Source organism: Cryptotermes secundus, unplaced genomic scaffold (genome assembly GCF_002891405.2).
Source record: "Cryptotermes secundus unplaced genomic scaffold, Csec_1.0 scaffold116, whole genome shotgun sequence".
In the NCBI taxonomy this organism is placed as follows: domain Eukaryota; kingdom Metazoa; phylum Arthropoda; class Insecta; order Blattodea; family Kalotermitidae; genus Cryptotermes; species Cryptotermes secundus.
In genome coordinates this window covers 745,685-761,260 of record NW_019732857.1, presented here as the reverse complement: position 1 = coordinate 761,260, position 15,576 = coordinate 745,685, and the positions used below count along the sequence as shown (strand labels likewise).

At 41.4% G+C, this 15,576-nt stretch overlaps 1 protein-coding gene across 1 annotated transcript in view; it reads right to left on the bottom strand.

Annotated features, from left to right (window-relative positions):
• The window catches only part of LOC111867754 (lipase 3), a 19,926-nt gene extending 5,640 nt beyond the window's left edge, over positions 1 to 14,286 (bottom strand). Inside the window, exons 1-5 of the mRNA XM_023857886.1 lie at positions 14,182 to 14,286; positions 10,459 to 10,677; positions 7,833 to 8,031; positions 6,109 to 6,223; positions 1,911 to 2,154 (exon numbers count right to left, since the gene is read on the bottom strand). Of these exons, the coding sequence (XP_023713654.1) occupies positions 1,911 to 2,154; positions 6,109 to 6,223; positions 7,833 to 8,031; positions 10,459 to 10,671 (771 nt within the window). The 5' untranslated portion in view covers positions 10,672 to 10,677; positions 14,182 to 14,286. The remainder of the gene's footprint in view (positions 1 to 1,910; positions 2,155 to 6,108; positions 6,224 to 7,832; positions 8,032 to 10,458; positions 10,678 to 14,181) is intronic.
• Positions 14,287 to 15,576: the final 1,290 nt, after the last annotated feature.

Genomic DNA, 15,576 nt, shown 5'->3' with positions numbered 1-15,576 from the left:
CTCAAAACGTTCCTCATGACCTTTATGAAGAGTAGATTTGAGGAGGTCGTAAGAAGCTTATATCGGCGTTCTAATACTTGTATCAAGCGTCACTCGTACCAGCTACTGACCTAAGATTAGATACAGCTCTCGGGGAAGATTTTATTACTCAGGATTACTAGGTTTTGGGGCTTTGTCCACCGCCCGGTGTTCTAAAAACACAAAAGAACACAGAGTACCGGATGATTCACAAAGTTAAAAAAACTCCCTAATTCTGAGTGTTATAAAGAATCGTCAGAACCCTTTAGGATCTACGGTTTTGTTAAATAGATCTGTACGGACATCAGCTAGGTTCCTGTTCAGAAAATAGAACACTTCCGAAATCTTTATAACCTAATTGATATTCCCTTATTGACACTAACTACACTTGCCACAAATACCAGTTTACACAGAATTGAAACGCTACACTGAAACAAAAGACTTTTCGCCCGTTTGTGATCGACTACGAAGGCCTAGTTCTGTACATTTAAAAGTATGGTAACCAGATACGGCGTAATTTCCCAGCTTTGGTATGAACGGCCGAGAGACATAATCAAGGTGAGAATAGATTTCAAACGAGCGGGCGTACAGCTCTGTGGGCTTTTGCATTCGTTCAAAATTTCAACCGGGCCAGAAATGCTTAGAGCATCGTTTATCAACCTGTGGTCCGCGGACCGCAGGGGATCCGCGATAATGGGACAGGTAGTCCGCAAGCAGACTTAAATTAAATTAAATTAAATTAAAAATTATTATCCAACCAAAACAAATTAAAATTAAATAAGCAAGTAAAAATTAATTATACCATATTCATTATTTGTTTAATAAACTTAAAATTTTGTTCAATGATGATTCACTCCTAATAGTTCACTTTCAAATTAATTAATTATGTTTCCATGTGTATTCAAAACATGCTATCAGATTTATTATGCTATAAATGGCACAGTATGTCCCAAAAGTTGGTAATACCACATAGGTTTTAAAAAATAGGCCTACACAACTTAGTGGTCCGTAGAATTTTTTCAGACATTTTACTGATCCTTGGGCTTAAAAAGGTTGAGAAACACTGGCATAGAGGATTACGTGTATGGGAATAAGTAACTAAAGAGTAACAGGGATCAGATACAAGAAGTGTGTGTAATGAACGACAGTGAAAGCAAAACATTTAGTCATATTTTGACAGAACTGAAGATGTCCCGGACATAAAGGACAAAGGGACTACAGTCAGGCATGAGAGATTCTCGAACGAATCAAAATTTCGTGAATAAGGACCAACGTGAAGATGGATACTTTATTGTTCTTCAGGAGTGCTTTGAGGGGACTGTGTGGCGTATGCTGTTTCGACGACCACAGTCCAAGTGATCAGAAAAGAAAGAAACGAACCCTTCCTTTGCAGTGCTCATGCGCAACACAACGGAAGTACCACAGAGGATGAACGTTTACTTCACTCAACGATGTCGCTATGCGCCCTGTAAGAACAGCCCACAAATTGCACATTACAGATAATGAGCTGCTTACTGCAGAAGAGAAAAGATAATACGTTCGGTAAGTCTGCTGGTAGCCGATTACAAGGGCCGCCCGGTGTAAGGTATGAACTGTCTTCGCCCGCTAGAACACTGTGATCGTGGCTTCGAATCCTACTCGAGGTATGGATGTCTGTGTGTTGTGTGTTTGTGTTGTTCTGTGTGTAGGTAGCGGCCTTACGATGGGCTGATCCCTCGTCCAGGGAGTCCTACCGACTGCGTATAGGATTAAGAAACTGAAAAGGCGGGCAAGGTTCAAAGGGCTGTAGACGCAGAGAGAGGGAACCAAAGCCTGCTGGTGTGATAGGATTGCGTAGTCGGAACGCAGCAACAGAGACTGTATTCAGGAAAACTGAAATGCCCAGTTCTAACCTTCGTCAACGGGTTGGCTCCGAAGAATTTCGAGATTGGACTCTTCACAAACGCCATGTACGCTATAGGCGCCAGAGCGGTCATCAGGCGGATCTTGGAATTGTACTCAGTTAGGGTTGACGTCATCACGAAGAACATGGTGGTGCCCATGGAGTGGCCTATATAGTAGAGGTCCGGCTGGCTTGTCTGCTCCAGCACATAGTCGATGGCTGCTGGCAGATCGTATATGCCCATTTCGTGCCAACTGTAACAATTCGCTTTTTCTTTATTCACTACTCGTTTATGCCCTTATTCAGATTTTCATTTTTTATTAAATTAAATGTGAACTTATAGAAATGTAACCAGTAAAGTTGACCACAATCATCCTATATCATAAGTCTGATTATTCAGAATACTTGTATGAAGTAAATTAGAAATAACTACTTTGGAATAGGTATCCTACAGTGTCCAGGCAGGTTGAGTCCTACTACATCTGCTGTCTGTTCATCCATCCGTCTGTCTGCAGCCCTTTGTTGGACCTTGGCCGCCCTTTCAGTTTCTTAATCCTTCTATACACAGTCGGTAGGACTCCTTTTACGGTGGATGAGTCCGTTGCAAGGCCGCTACTTACACACAGAACAATAAAAGCACAGAATAAACGCAAACAGACATTCATGCCTTGAGTGGGAATCGAACCCACGGTCGCAGCGTTCGAGGGAGCGAAGAGAGTTCATGTCTTAGACCGCGCGGCCACTTTGATCGGCCCTAATTAGTACACTGTTTCGAAATGTATCCGAAAACGTTTCACAGCCGTCAGTGTATGCCAACAAGTTACGCGCGACGCTACGACGACGTATGGGTGGCTGGAGGTAAAGCTACATGTATTCTTAACATCGGTGTTAGATTGAAATGAGTGCTCAGTTCAACAGCTTTCCTCTAAGGAGAAAATTCTTCATTACCCAGTATAGAGGATGTTGGGCGGGCCCCAGAGCCGATCTGAACATGGCAGCTGACAGCCAAGTCCTCTCTCCTTCCCTGAATCGAGCCCCGGCCGACCAACCGAGAGTCGATCACTGATTGAAATGTTCCAAGCCGATTATGAAGTCCTACTTAATTATGCGCCACGCCACACACAGAGGTATGGGTTCGCTCATTTTTAACTTTGATATTACATCCAGATAAATGCCGACTAGAATCCTTAATGTTGGTACGTAAAAGGAAGAGACCATGTGCTAAACTATGGGAAATTATACTCAGACATCGCAGTGTCTTATTATTTTACGAAGGCCGCTTACTTGTGGCTGCGGCAAAATGTTAGGCTTCTCAGTAAGCATGTGTGTATGTCACTCGGTGACAGCCGCTTACGAGAATCGTAGGAAGTGGTGATACCCGTGCCTGAACACACCTCTTCGATATGCTGGCCATACAAGAGGCACATATGTGCACGGCTAAGCCAGATATAGCGCCAAGCTTAACGACTCTAAAGCAAAATTCCTGCTTGAATAGATCTCATCGTAGTTAACAGTCTTAGTTCAGCAATGTCTGTATAATCAGGCGATCACCTGGTCTCCTGTCGCCCCCAACACTGGAACACACTGTGTTGCTTTGCATAAACTACTACTGTATTTCATCTTCTATCTTACATACACTTCTAAGTTCCTTATCATAAAATTTCTAATAGCCACCACTACTTAAAAGATAATATCTAAAATTTGATTCTAAATTATTTTCGGGCTTTCGGTCGTCTTTAATTTTCAAACCGGAAAAACTGCTGACGGAATACGAAAGTGTAAGTCAATAAGTTTTGTTGCTGTAGAAGCAACACTGCGGGATGCTGAAGAATATCGACATTCCTCTTTTTCGTAGCGCGTAATATGTCCAAGCGGTATTTAATTCCTCTGCAAGTGTTCTCTAGGGCAGTGTTCCGCAACCCGTGTGCCGTCACAAGGTGAAAGGCGTGACGCGAACTTTTACCTATTGTAAGAAATGAATTGTCGAATTTTATTCGTTTTATTTTATCCCAGTTACCGTGTTTCATATGCTTGTATTTTATTCTCAGCCACTGCACTGATTAAATAAGATGATGCTTGTTTATTCTTTATTACATGCTGTGATTTTTTATGTACAGTAATGTTGTATTCTAAGAAATTAAACGTAAATTATTTACTCACAGTTGTTGTTATATCATAGTTTTCATAATTGATTTATTTTTATTTTTCTCGCATCTGCGCAACTTCTTTGATATGCTTGCCGCATGTTCTGTGTACGTGCTTTTCCTTAAAACTGCAGGGATTAGCATGGGTTGTCTTAACTTTTATAACAATGTTTTGGTATTTGCCCCTGTTTGATAGAAGTTAGAGCTTTTTCAAATTTATGACTTTCTTCCTGCAACGATGCACCCACCGATTGTTGGATTTCATTCAAAATTATAAATATTTCAAAAATAAATCGATATAATGTCACTTCTTCCGTTTGAAGGGTAGAGATCCCGCGTTTTACAGTTGTTTCAGTTCTATAACAGCTGTGCTCTGAAGTAGTTCGCAAATTTTGGTTGCTAGTTAGAGAATTACATATGGGTCTTTTGAGATGTCCCTGACTCTATGGCCACTTGCTGACGGCAATAAAGTGATGATGGACACAATTAAAGAACATTTAGAAATGCTGCAGCAGAAATTCAATAAATATTTTGGAGAGAGTGTACAAGATTTCGACTGGATTCATTATCCATTTGTTGTGAAATCAGAACATCTTCCGATTAATATACAAGAGGAACTCGCAGATTTAAAAGCAGACAGAACATTGAAACTAAAACTTCTCGAAGTGCCTTTGGATACGTTTTGGTTGGCAATAAGGAGTGGATACCCGGCTATCTCCGAGAAGGCAGTTAATGTGTTATTGCCATTTTCAACTACATATTTGTGTGAACTGGGCTTCTCGACGTTAACTGAAATTAAGACATCAAAGAGGGAGCGACTCAAATCCATCGATGAAGAAATGAGACTTGCGTTGTCAACGATTCCACCACGGATCAGTCGCCTGTGTGCACCTAAGCAGGCGCAAGTATCACATTGAGGCTATGAGTAGAACTACTGTATTTACTTTAATAGTAATAGAAGTGTATTGTCTACACTCTACAGGGATTTAAAATTCATTAATTGTTAATAAACACACGAGTCGATTTCTGTTTAATGATAATAAAATAACAATATAATAATATTATACTCGTAGTAATAAGTTGATCACGTTACGTATTTATATTAATTGTCTGATATCATGCGTTTTTGAGGGGAATAACATTTTGGTGTGCCGTGTTGAGTCATGGATACTTCAAGGTGTGCCGCGAATAGGAAAAGGTTGCGGAACACTGCTCTAGGATTTGCGTTGTAACTCTTTCAATCGCGGCCACAATTCTGAGTTTCATTTCATCGAGAGACGTCACAGGGGTCTTGTAAACTATGTCCTTAACGTATCCCTATAGGAAGAGATTAAGCAACATAATACTGGGTGAGGGCGGAGATCACAGATTTGGTCCATCACGCCCAACCCAGCGGCCAGGAAAATGCATGTCAACAAATGTCCGCACAATACGAGCCCAACGTCGGGGTGCATCATCCTGCAAGTAGTATAGCCTTCTGAAGTAAAACGTTTTGAGTCACACATATTCTACGAAGAGTTCTATTTTTTTTTTTCGATTTGAAAATTATGGGCCACGGAAACCCAGACAATAATTTAGAATCACATTGTATTATTAGACATTAATTACGTCATTATGTGATTAAAATTATTAACTAATAACAATATGTATATAATGCGGATGTTAAAGTGTTGACTTTGTTTGGAATGGATTATTCCTTCATCATATAACACTAAGATCTCTAAAGACTGAACGAAGTAAATGCTTCATATTCAATTTTTTGAAAAATATTTTGGTCACACACGTACTAAAAATGCACCACTCATCTCAACTGTATGATTAACTGGTAACAGGTAAACTCTGCAATCAACACCTGTGATTAAATGCAAGCTATTTATCTTAACATCTACAGGTATTTCTAAATAAGAAAGGATGTAGTTTCTGTAATCAGAAAATCCACTTGTACCCTAAACCAATCTTCGTGAACCTAAATAATACAATTAATATAATAGAATATTACAGATAAAATGATCACAATAAACGTCTGACTTCTTAGCTGAAAGAAAATCTGATTCACTGCTTTACCTGAAATCCCAGAATTTAGAATCGGATGTGGAGAGACTGAGGTGTTTCTTGGAGTACGTGTTGCCTCTTGCATTTCCAAGCCACACATCAAAACCAGCGTCGGCCAAAAGGTATCCTGGATAACATAGCATCAGACTGATATCTTTGATGAAACTTTAATACCTTTATGTCGGTTTGTTAGGAATTTTATTTTAGATTTTAGACGATGGCACCGTATAGTGTTGGACTGTTTTACTGATTACACTTCTTCCCCTTGGCTGTAGCATCCAGGGTTAACAGGGTCCACTTCGAGGAACTCATACTCATCTATCCCTGCCTATGGCTCTACAGCCCTTGCGGACCTTGGCCGCTTTTCTTCGGTTTCTTAATCTGTACACAGTCGGTAGGACTCCTTGGACAGGAGTTCGGTTGGTCACAAGGCCTCTACCTACACACAGAACAACGCTAACACAAAATAAACGCTCACAGATATCAATGCCTCGAGTGGGTTTCGAAACCACGACTCCGTTGTTGGAACGAGCGAAGACGGTTCATACCTTAGACCACGCGACCACTATGGCCGACATTCATACTCATTGAGTACTAAAGCTGACTCATCAATTGAATTTCTGACTTATGACAAGTCACGACACTGTGCGCTCCAAGGTCTGTACTCGTACATTGCCGGCCTAGGTCGAAAGAAATGGAGTACTTGGACAATGACGAGTCAGAAAGTGCCCGCAAGGTATTTCGGGGAGTGACAATATCACAGATGCAGTACTGAGAAGGTCTAGTAGTCTGACTTTCTTGATAAACTAACGCATAAACCGCGCCATAGCTCAAGCGGTTAGTCGTTGGCTTCCCACCGCGGCGGCCCGGGTTCAATCCCGGATCTGGTCAAGTGGGATTTGTGGTGGACAAAGTGGCGCTGGGGCAGATTTTCTCCGAGTACTTCGGTTTCCTTTGTCAATCTTCATTCCACCAAATTCTCCATCATCATAATCACCCGGGGCAGGCTACAATAAGCCAATCAGTAGCCGCCGTGCCGAGTGGACACGGTTGGACTCTCACACCCCACTAAGCGAATTATAAAAAACTAACACATAAACAAATATGGGACAGAAGCAGAAAACAGACACTTGTATTTGCATTGAAACCGGAATCAATTTTATCACTAAAATGAGGCTTTTAATTAACAGTGAGCGCCATATAGGCACGGAGATCCTATGTTGCTGCTGTCCTTGCTGAGAGATTCGTTTATGGACCAAAATCTTGGCTCGTGCAGTCGAGGAGATGAAACTTGTCGCCTTGGATAATGGGACCCAAAGCACGAATATATAATGCCGCGGCCTTCATATATAATTGAATCGGTGTGAATAGACAATGTTAAACGCAGTGCGGCATGTGTGTTGAAACAATCGGTATCGTGGACGGCTAACAGGTGTCACTTGCTGCTATCTTCTTTTGTTTCCTTGGCACTACAGCCCCAATGGGCCTAGGCCTACCTCCATGAACTTCTCCGTTCACTTCGGTTTTTCTAGATGTTACATGTTCGGTAGGACTCCTTGGGCGGGTGATCAGCTCGTCGCAAGGCCTCTACCGGTACACAAACACAGAAAAACGCACACAAACTAAACATCCATGCCCTGAGTGGGATTGGAACCCACGATCTCGGTTTCCAAGCGACCGAAGACAGTACATGCCTTAGACCGCTCGGCTACCGTGACCGGCTGCTGCTATCTTACCAAGAGAATTTTCAGGTCCAAGGATGATCCAGTCGGCTGAGCTGGAGAGAATACCGTGTTGCAGAAACACGACGGGCTTGTTGGGTGCTGCAGGAGACTTGGGGCTGTAAGGAATGCGGTGAACTGTGAGGATGTAGCTGTCTTCCGTCGTCACTGTGTGGATTTCTGCAGGGTAACCGTACTTCTCTATCAGCTCCGGCTGTATTGAACGGGGTAAAAACAAGATCGTACTTAAGAAATATATCTGTCCAGTGGTTATTTGTGTTTCTTTGAAGAGGTTATTTAGTTCATGTTATTTACAGACTTAATGTACTGATTTTAGGCCTCTACTGTGGTTAATTAATGATGTTAATTCTCTTCATATGTTACTACCCCGTGTGGCTGTGGGCAATATTCTGGACGTTTTAGACTTATATACTACCTCCATCTTCGGGTTGAGTCATATTTAAATACGTACATTGTTATTGATATTCCCTACTACAAATTATGTGAGGGAAAAATATTCTGTGCCTTGATGAAGGGTGCTCTTTTTCAACACGAAGTGCCGCTGCATTATCACAGCCGTGCGATGGGTGTTCTTAATGCTCATGTCAATGGGAGATGCTAAAAGCTGAAGCATCTGTGGAGTACCCACAGCCACTGCCTGGAAAAACATCATTAGACATGTCCTTCTGCCGCACCGCAAAGCACACTGTTTACATGCCATGATGTCGGAAACTGAGGCATAAGATGAATTTTACTGTGTGACACTTTCGGCCAGCAGCAAGCCTATGTGTTTATCAGATGTCTGTTTTTGTCGGAAATGTAGTAACACTAATGAAGGCCATTCGAACATATGGGATTTTAAGGTCGCTTCAAGGTTAATTTCTAGATGGCCGCTTGTTTTAATGTTAAATAAACCGAGTAAATCATGTATTAGTTTAGGGAAAGTTTTATTTATTTTACTGTGCTAATACAGAATATATGATATAAGATAAATAGATAATTAAAATGGCAGAATAATTTGAGAAAAATTAGTAAGAAATGTACAGGCCACAAAAAAAAGAAACAAACTCCGTTGTTTTAGTCCTCAAGCGAACTATACCCACCGAGCGCCCGCCTCTTGTCGGCGAAGTTAGTGCCAACTTTAGCGGATAGAGGGTGTCGCATGGTCAACGCAACGAATCCCCACTGCTGTTAATTTCGGTTTTATATTTCCTCGAAATAGCTCTTCAGTTATCCTCACGTGGCTGAGTGGACCACGTTCCAGACCCACTACTTCTCAGAAAATCTGGTAACGCCGGGAATCGAACCCGGACCTCTGGATCTGTAGCCAGGAAATCTTACCACTAGACCATAGAAGCGGTCCACAGAGGTCTAATTTAATTAACAGTTGTAATGATTTCTCTTACTTACGTTCAGACATGTAAAGAAGTTCAATGGGAATATACTGGGACTTCTCTTCACAATTCTCTTTTTCGGGAAAGAAATTTAAAGAAATCCTTAATTTCCGGTAGTCAACATTTTTTATCGTTGTTAAAATGGCATCGAAAGGATCCTTATTATTGTGATGATTCTGCCACATAACCTCGGCTCAGTAAGACTAGTCTGTACTCCATTTTCCAATGCCCATACCTCATCCATGTTTGCGGTGTGCATACCGGTTGCCAGGTCGAGGAAGTTGTGCTTCTGGTTGACTTTCAGATGTTTAAAACTCGCGTTCTACAGATTTTTCGTCTTTCATCCGCGCCACTTTTCTAAATGCACGGCGAGTCTTCTTCGTCATTCCCTAAACTGTCTGTGCTAGAAGTACCGGCACTTCGATTAGGAACACCAAGAAAAACTCTTCTCTCGAGTTACAATCCACCAACAATCCACTGTGACTGTGGCACGCGGCCGGCATTGTGCATTATGAAAAGTTTTCCACTAATCTCCACGATTTTAAATTTGTCGCGTAATAGGTTTATGTCAAAGCATCAATTTAATAGAATATATCTTAATATTGTACGGCCTCTGTGGTCTAGTGGTGAGAGTTCCTGCCTACAAATACAGAGATCCCGGGTGCGATTCCCAGCGCTAGCAGATTTTCTGAGACATAGTGGGTCTGTGTACTGGGTCCACTCAGCCTCGTGATGATAATAGAGGAGCTATTTCAAGAAAATAGAGGCTCAGCTCTAGAAACCGAGATTAACGGCCGTGGGGATCCGTTGCGCTGACCACGTGACAACATCTATCCGCAAAAGTTTGAACTAACTTCGCCTACAAGCGGCGGTCTCCCGGTCGGTATATTTCGCTTGCAGACTACAGGTCAAGGAGTTTGTTTTTGTCTTAATATTATTTCGTCGAATAGGTAATTAAATCATCAAATTGTGCTAAAGAAAAATATATTGTAATTCCATAAGTTAACTAAAATGGTGATAGGATTCTTGGTTATATCTATTAGTCGGACGAAAATTATGGTAACTTAATAATGGCGGCATTTAGAAGAATCGAACAAATGTTATATAACTTAGTCAAAACACATCTACTCTGAGATACTTTCACTAGAGAAAGATGCATAATTTCAAAGTGATTGCCCATGGGTACAAGAGTTAAGTATATGATTACGTCAAGCACTTAGTAAATTCAGTGTTAATTCATGAGTTACCGTGTTTAGGTATTGATCTGGATTGCCGTTATTGTTCTCCAAGCTTGGAATGAGGTTTAAGAGATTTACACTTTCCAGTGCATTTTCAATAACATTGAACACCTCGGCTATGGTAGAGTTTCCCGAAAGCAGTGAAGAGACAGACACAGAGCCACAGAGCTGGCACATTCCAACAAGCAGTACGAGGTAGACTTGTGGAACGCACACCCACATTGCTTTCTGTGAAAGTGAGAAACAAACCCGGTTACCATTAGTACACTCGTTCTCTCATGTCATTCGTTCATAAATGGCTCTAGCTTCTTCTTCTGTTGCGTAATCTTTTTTACACAGACGGTAGGACTCCTTGGACGGGGGGGGGGTCAGCCCGTCGCAAGGCCGCTACCTATACAGAGGACAACACAAACACAGAAAAAACTCCCACACAAACATCCATACCTTGACTGAGATTCGAACTCACGATCCCAGCTGTTCAGCGAGCGAAGACAGTTTATGCCTTAGATCGCGCTGCCACTGTGATCGTATATATTAACAATAAAGCTTTCATTATCATCATCATCATCATCATCATCATCATCATCAATATGTACAGGTATATTCAACGTCTGGTGGACTTATATCAAGTAAATAAACAACCTCCTACAATAAAGAAACCCTCATAGCAAACACGCGGTAGCGTAGCTGGTTGAGGCACTATGATACAAGCCGGTAGGTCGCGGGTTCGAGTCCCGACAAGGTGGATTTTTTTTCAATTGACCTAATCCTTCCAGCCGCACTATTGTTCTGTGGTCGACTCAGCCTCTAACATAAATGAGTACCAGGAATCTTCCTAGGGGCTAAAGTGCGGCCGACGCAGAAGGTTGACAAACTTACCGCCACCTGTGAGCCGACTGTCTAGAGAAGGTGGGAGTCTCGACCTCTCACATCCCTATGGGCCTTCACGGCCTCTTACAGGGGTAGCTTTACCTTTAGTTACTGTTACATAGCAAAATGTTATATTTGATGGATTTATGCCCCTAAAGATTCAGCCGAGTTGTGAAGTCTGAACCTTTTCCAATTTAAAACGTTGATTTGATAGCCTAACGTTTGCCAACTCACCAATGGATTAACCAATTAAATAGTTATTATATAATGCTAATAGTCGAGGACATGCCTTTTAGCAGCTGAAGTTCGTCACACTTTACCCGTCACTGCCCTCTTCCCCCTCCATTGCATTTACTGAGAGGGGAGTGAATTAAGCAGATAGAAAGAGGCAGCGGTACAGATTATTACCGAGAGGTGGTGGGATTTTCTTTAGAGGCTTAAAGAAACGTCCGTGACCTATCTTAATCCTGAGGTTAAACTGATATCACGGCATTCTTTCGACACAATCGTAACCCAGTTGCAGTCATAACCCACCTTCACAAAACACATTACCCTGTCTCTTCCTTTCCTGTCTTCGAAAGGTCCGCTTCCCAAAACACTCTCCTGTACCGAAATTATGTACACAATTTCGAAGCCACTTTCCCCGGAACCGAAATCCCTGATCAATATCACTTTTCAGCACTCAGTAAGATCGGTGTAATTAGTGCTACACGCACCTACTGTTCTGAAAAGTCGATCTGTTAATGTCTGAACTGAAGAAGAACTTGCACTTCCTAAATTTGAACTTCTTACAGTTTGTAAGATTTGAGGCTTTCACGGCGGTGACTATGAAGAAAGCAGTCTTCTGGGATTTGGCACCGTGTATATGTGGTGTTAACCGACGTTTCGGAGGAACGTATAGACTCCATCTTCAGGGTAGAAGAAAAAATATAAGAAATCTGCAAGCGAAGAGACCGTGAGAACCGGTAAAACAGACACCAGTCTGTTGGAGGCGATACGTTCCTCCGAAACGTCGGTTAACACCACATATACACGGTGCAAAATCCCAGAAGACTGCTTTCTTCTTACAGTTTAATAAAATATCGGCGTTCTTTTGCTGTTTCCCCCACTTTATTAAATTTCTAAATATTCCCTGTGTCTCTGTTATCGTTATTTACCGGTGGAAGTTCCTGCTGAAATTAGATAAATAATTTGTTTCATATTTTTATTTTATCGCTTTCGTATCTTTGTCTCGATTTATAGGTTATCCTTTAAAACAGAAATTATTTTACGTCATTATTATTTAAGATGGTACACTTTCGGACACAGCACTGCCACCTGGAGGAGAATCTGGAAACTGATACGGTATGAGAACATAAAATAGGCACACAACACACATACATAGACATAAGCCGTCATATATGTATAAATATATGCATATATATTTGTGTGTGTTTGATAAGACTTCTCCTATAATTGAATCACAGAATATTTTAAAACCTCAATCTCTGATAAAAACCTACGAAACTGTAGAACGTTTTAAAATCTGTATCATCTAAGGTATACTTCCAGGATGTCCTCATTTGTCTTCACAAATGTGGATTGCAAACTACTTTGTAAATGGCTAACCTCTTTGACAGAATCAGCATTGATGATGCCTGATTGTGTTGATCATTTTAGAGGAACACTGGATAACTTATTTCATGTACAGGGGTAAGAAATTCCTCGGATACAATTGCGTCAGTTTTATTAATAATTTTTATTAAAATCTAAACCTAAATAGATTTTCCATTGCAGTCGTGTTTATTTCTGACTAAAACTGGCATCATACGGTTATGAATTTCTAGATAATTTCTACCACTTGTTATTATCAATTCAGTTTGAATTAAATACCCCTAGAATTATAACTTTCCAGTGTATGCCTATTCCATTGCATTAGACTTGGTTCTGAAGTTAATGACTTTATAGGATATGTAGAACGTTGTTTAAATTTGTAATTTGCTTCAATATTTGGCACTTCACTGTTCCAGTGTGTTCCTACTGTGCTAGAGGATTATGGAAATCATTATATATTGTCAGAGGCTCTGGAATTTGCTTTCAAAATGGAGCACACGTCGTGCCCCGTTTATGCGTAACAATAAAAAGTTGAAATACTTATTGTAATGAAGTGATGGATTTATTTGTTAGCTGAGAGCCGAACACGGTGGCTCAGGCTACAAAGGTTTTGATTTGTATTCGGAAGATATCCGCTTAGAATCGAGTCCAGGGCACGGAACGTCGTTAGGTTTTTCAGAATTTAAAAAAATTCTTCAGGGACATCCCTTGAGAGGGTGCTTAACTTAGGCCGTAAGTCCATTCTTTCACATAAAGAGGTAAAAAAAGCAAAGGTCTCTCTGTAATAGGCCGTAGAGATCCATAGATTTGTGACACGTCGAGGCTTCCACATTTCCTAGACAATCGGCTCGCAGATGGCGGTGAGGTTGTCAGTCTTACGCGCCGGCCGGCCGTCATTTATCCCTAGGAAGATTCTTGGTACTCATTTCTGCTAGAGGTTGAGTCGACTCCAGGGACATAGTGTGGCCCGGAAGGATTAGATGAATTGAAATATCCAATGACCTCAACGGATTTCGAACTTGCGGCCTTCCGGCTTATAGCATACAGACTCAATCAACTGTCCAATTAATTATTCATCAGTATCCGATTGATGGTGCTATGTAGTTCGAGTTAAGGCAACGTCGTTAAATAAGCTACAAATGAATAGGGCAAATCCAGAAAATTCACCCTACTTATGTGATTTGTATCTTTTCAGTTAGCCAGTCACTTGGTCATTCTTGTTTCACGAAAGATTTTCAGTTTTGGAATGTCCTGCATACACATACTCACCGTTTCCGTTCTCCCCGACAAGTTATCGAATATTCAGTTCGGTAATTCCTTCCTGTGTCACCCGTTGGAATTCCATACAGCACGGGTTGAATTGCCAGCTTATATACACCATCTGTTCAACCGCTCCCCCTCTCATCATTAACACGAGCGAAGCCTTTATGCAAACAATAGCATATCATCATCATCAGTAATCTGTCAAGACGACAGGTCCACAGTCTCTTCCAAAACAATTCCTCCACTTAATGCGATCTAGAGCTTTCTCCTTCAAATGAGAGTATCCTCTTCTGTCCCCGAGGTCATCCAGCATCTTCTTACGTCTTCTTCCTCGTCTTCTTGTCACTTCTATCCGCCCATCTATCTTTCCTTCGATAACTTCTTTTAGAAGGCAGTTTCTGCGTAAAACATGACCAATCCAATTAGCCTTCCGTTTTCTTATTTCGTGTAGGATATTCCTCTGCTCACTGACTCTAATTAACACTTCTTCATTTCTCACATAATCGGTCCAACTGATCTTCTCCATCCTTATCCAACACCACATTTCAAAACTTTCCAGATGTTTCTGATCTACTGCCCTAAGTGTCCATGTTTCAGCCCCATACAGAGCTATGCTCCAAATGTAGCATTTCACTAGCATATGCACATTGCAAAAATAATAAATTATACCAAGCCCTTTCTGTTATAAATAATTACATTCTGTGAAGAAAGCAGTCTTCTGGTATGCGGCACCGTGTAGATATGGTGTTAACCGACGTTTCGGAGGAACGTATCGCCTCCATCTTCAGGGTAGAAGGAAAAATAAGAAATCCGCAGGCGAAGAGACCGTGAGAACCGGTACAAGCAGATATTCTCCTGTATGAAAACAGAAATTCTGCTGCTACACAGTGTTCATGGTGATAAACTTCTCTGTACAGCTACTCCATTTGAACTTTTCCACACATAGTCAGCAGTGCGACACACCCTTTTAAACCAACATCCCGACAAATGTGGTCTCTCCAAGTCAATATCTCGACAAACAGAACAATGTTATCTTACTTAAAACCTACGAAAGGAAAAAGAATTCCAGCAACCGAAAGAGGTCGCTTTCGCTCACAGCAAATCATGAAGTGGTGGTGACATATTTTGAAGCAAGCGCTGTCAGAAGCCCTGTTCTTATTGAAATAATGGAATATTAAAATATCGGAAAGAACTTCCAACACAATATCTGCTCAAGGCTGGGATAACACTTCGTGAGGCCTCTATATAAATATCTCGAAAGAATAAGAATGAAATATGTGTCCTTGTACGTCGAACTGCACAACACGTTGCTTGGCATCACTCACACAGCTGCGCGATACGGAGCGGTGACGCACCCCATTCGAGTTCAGCTGTCTCGGCTTTTCCCGTGTGTGTGTGTGT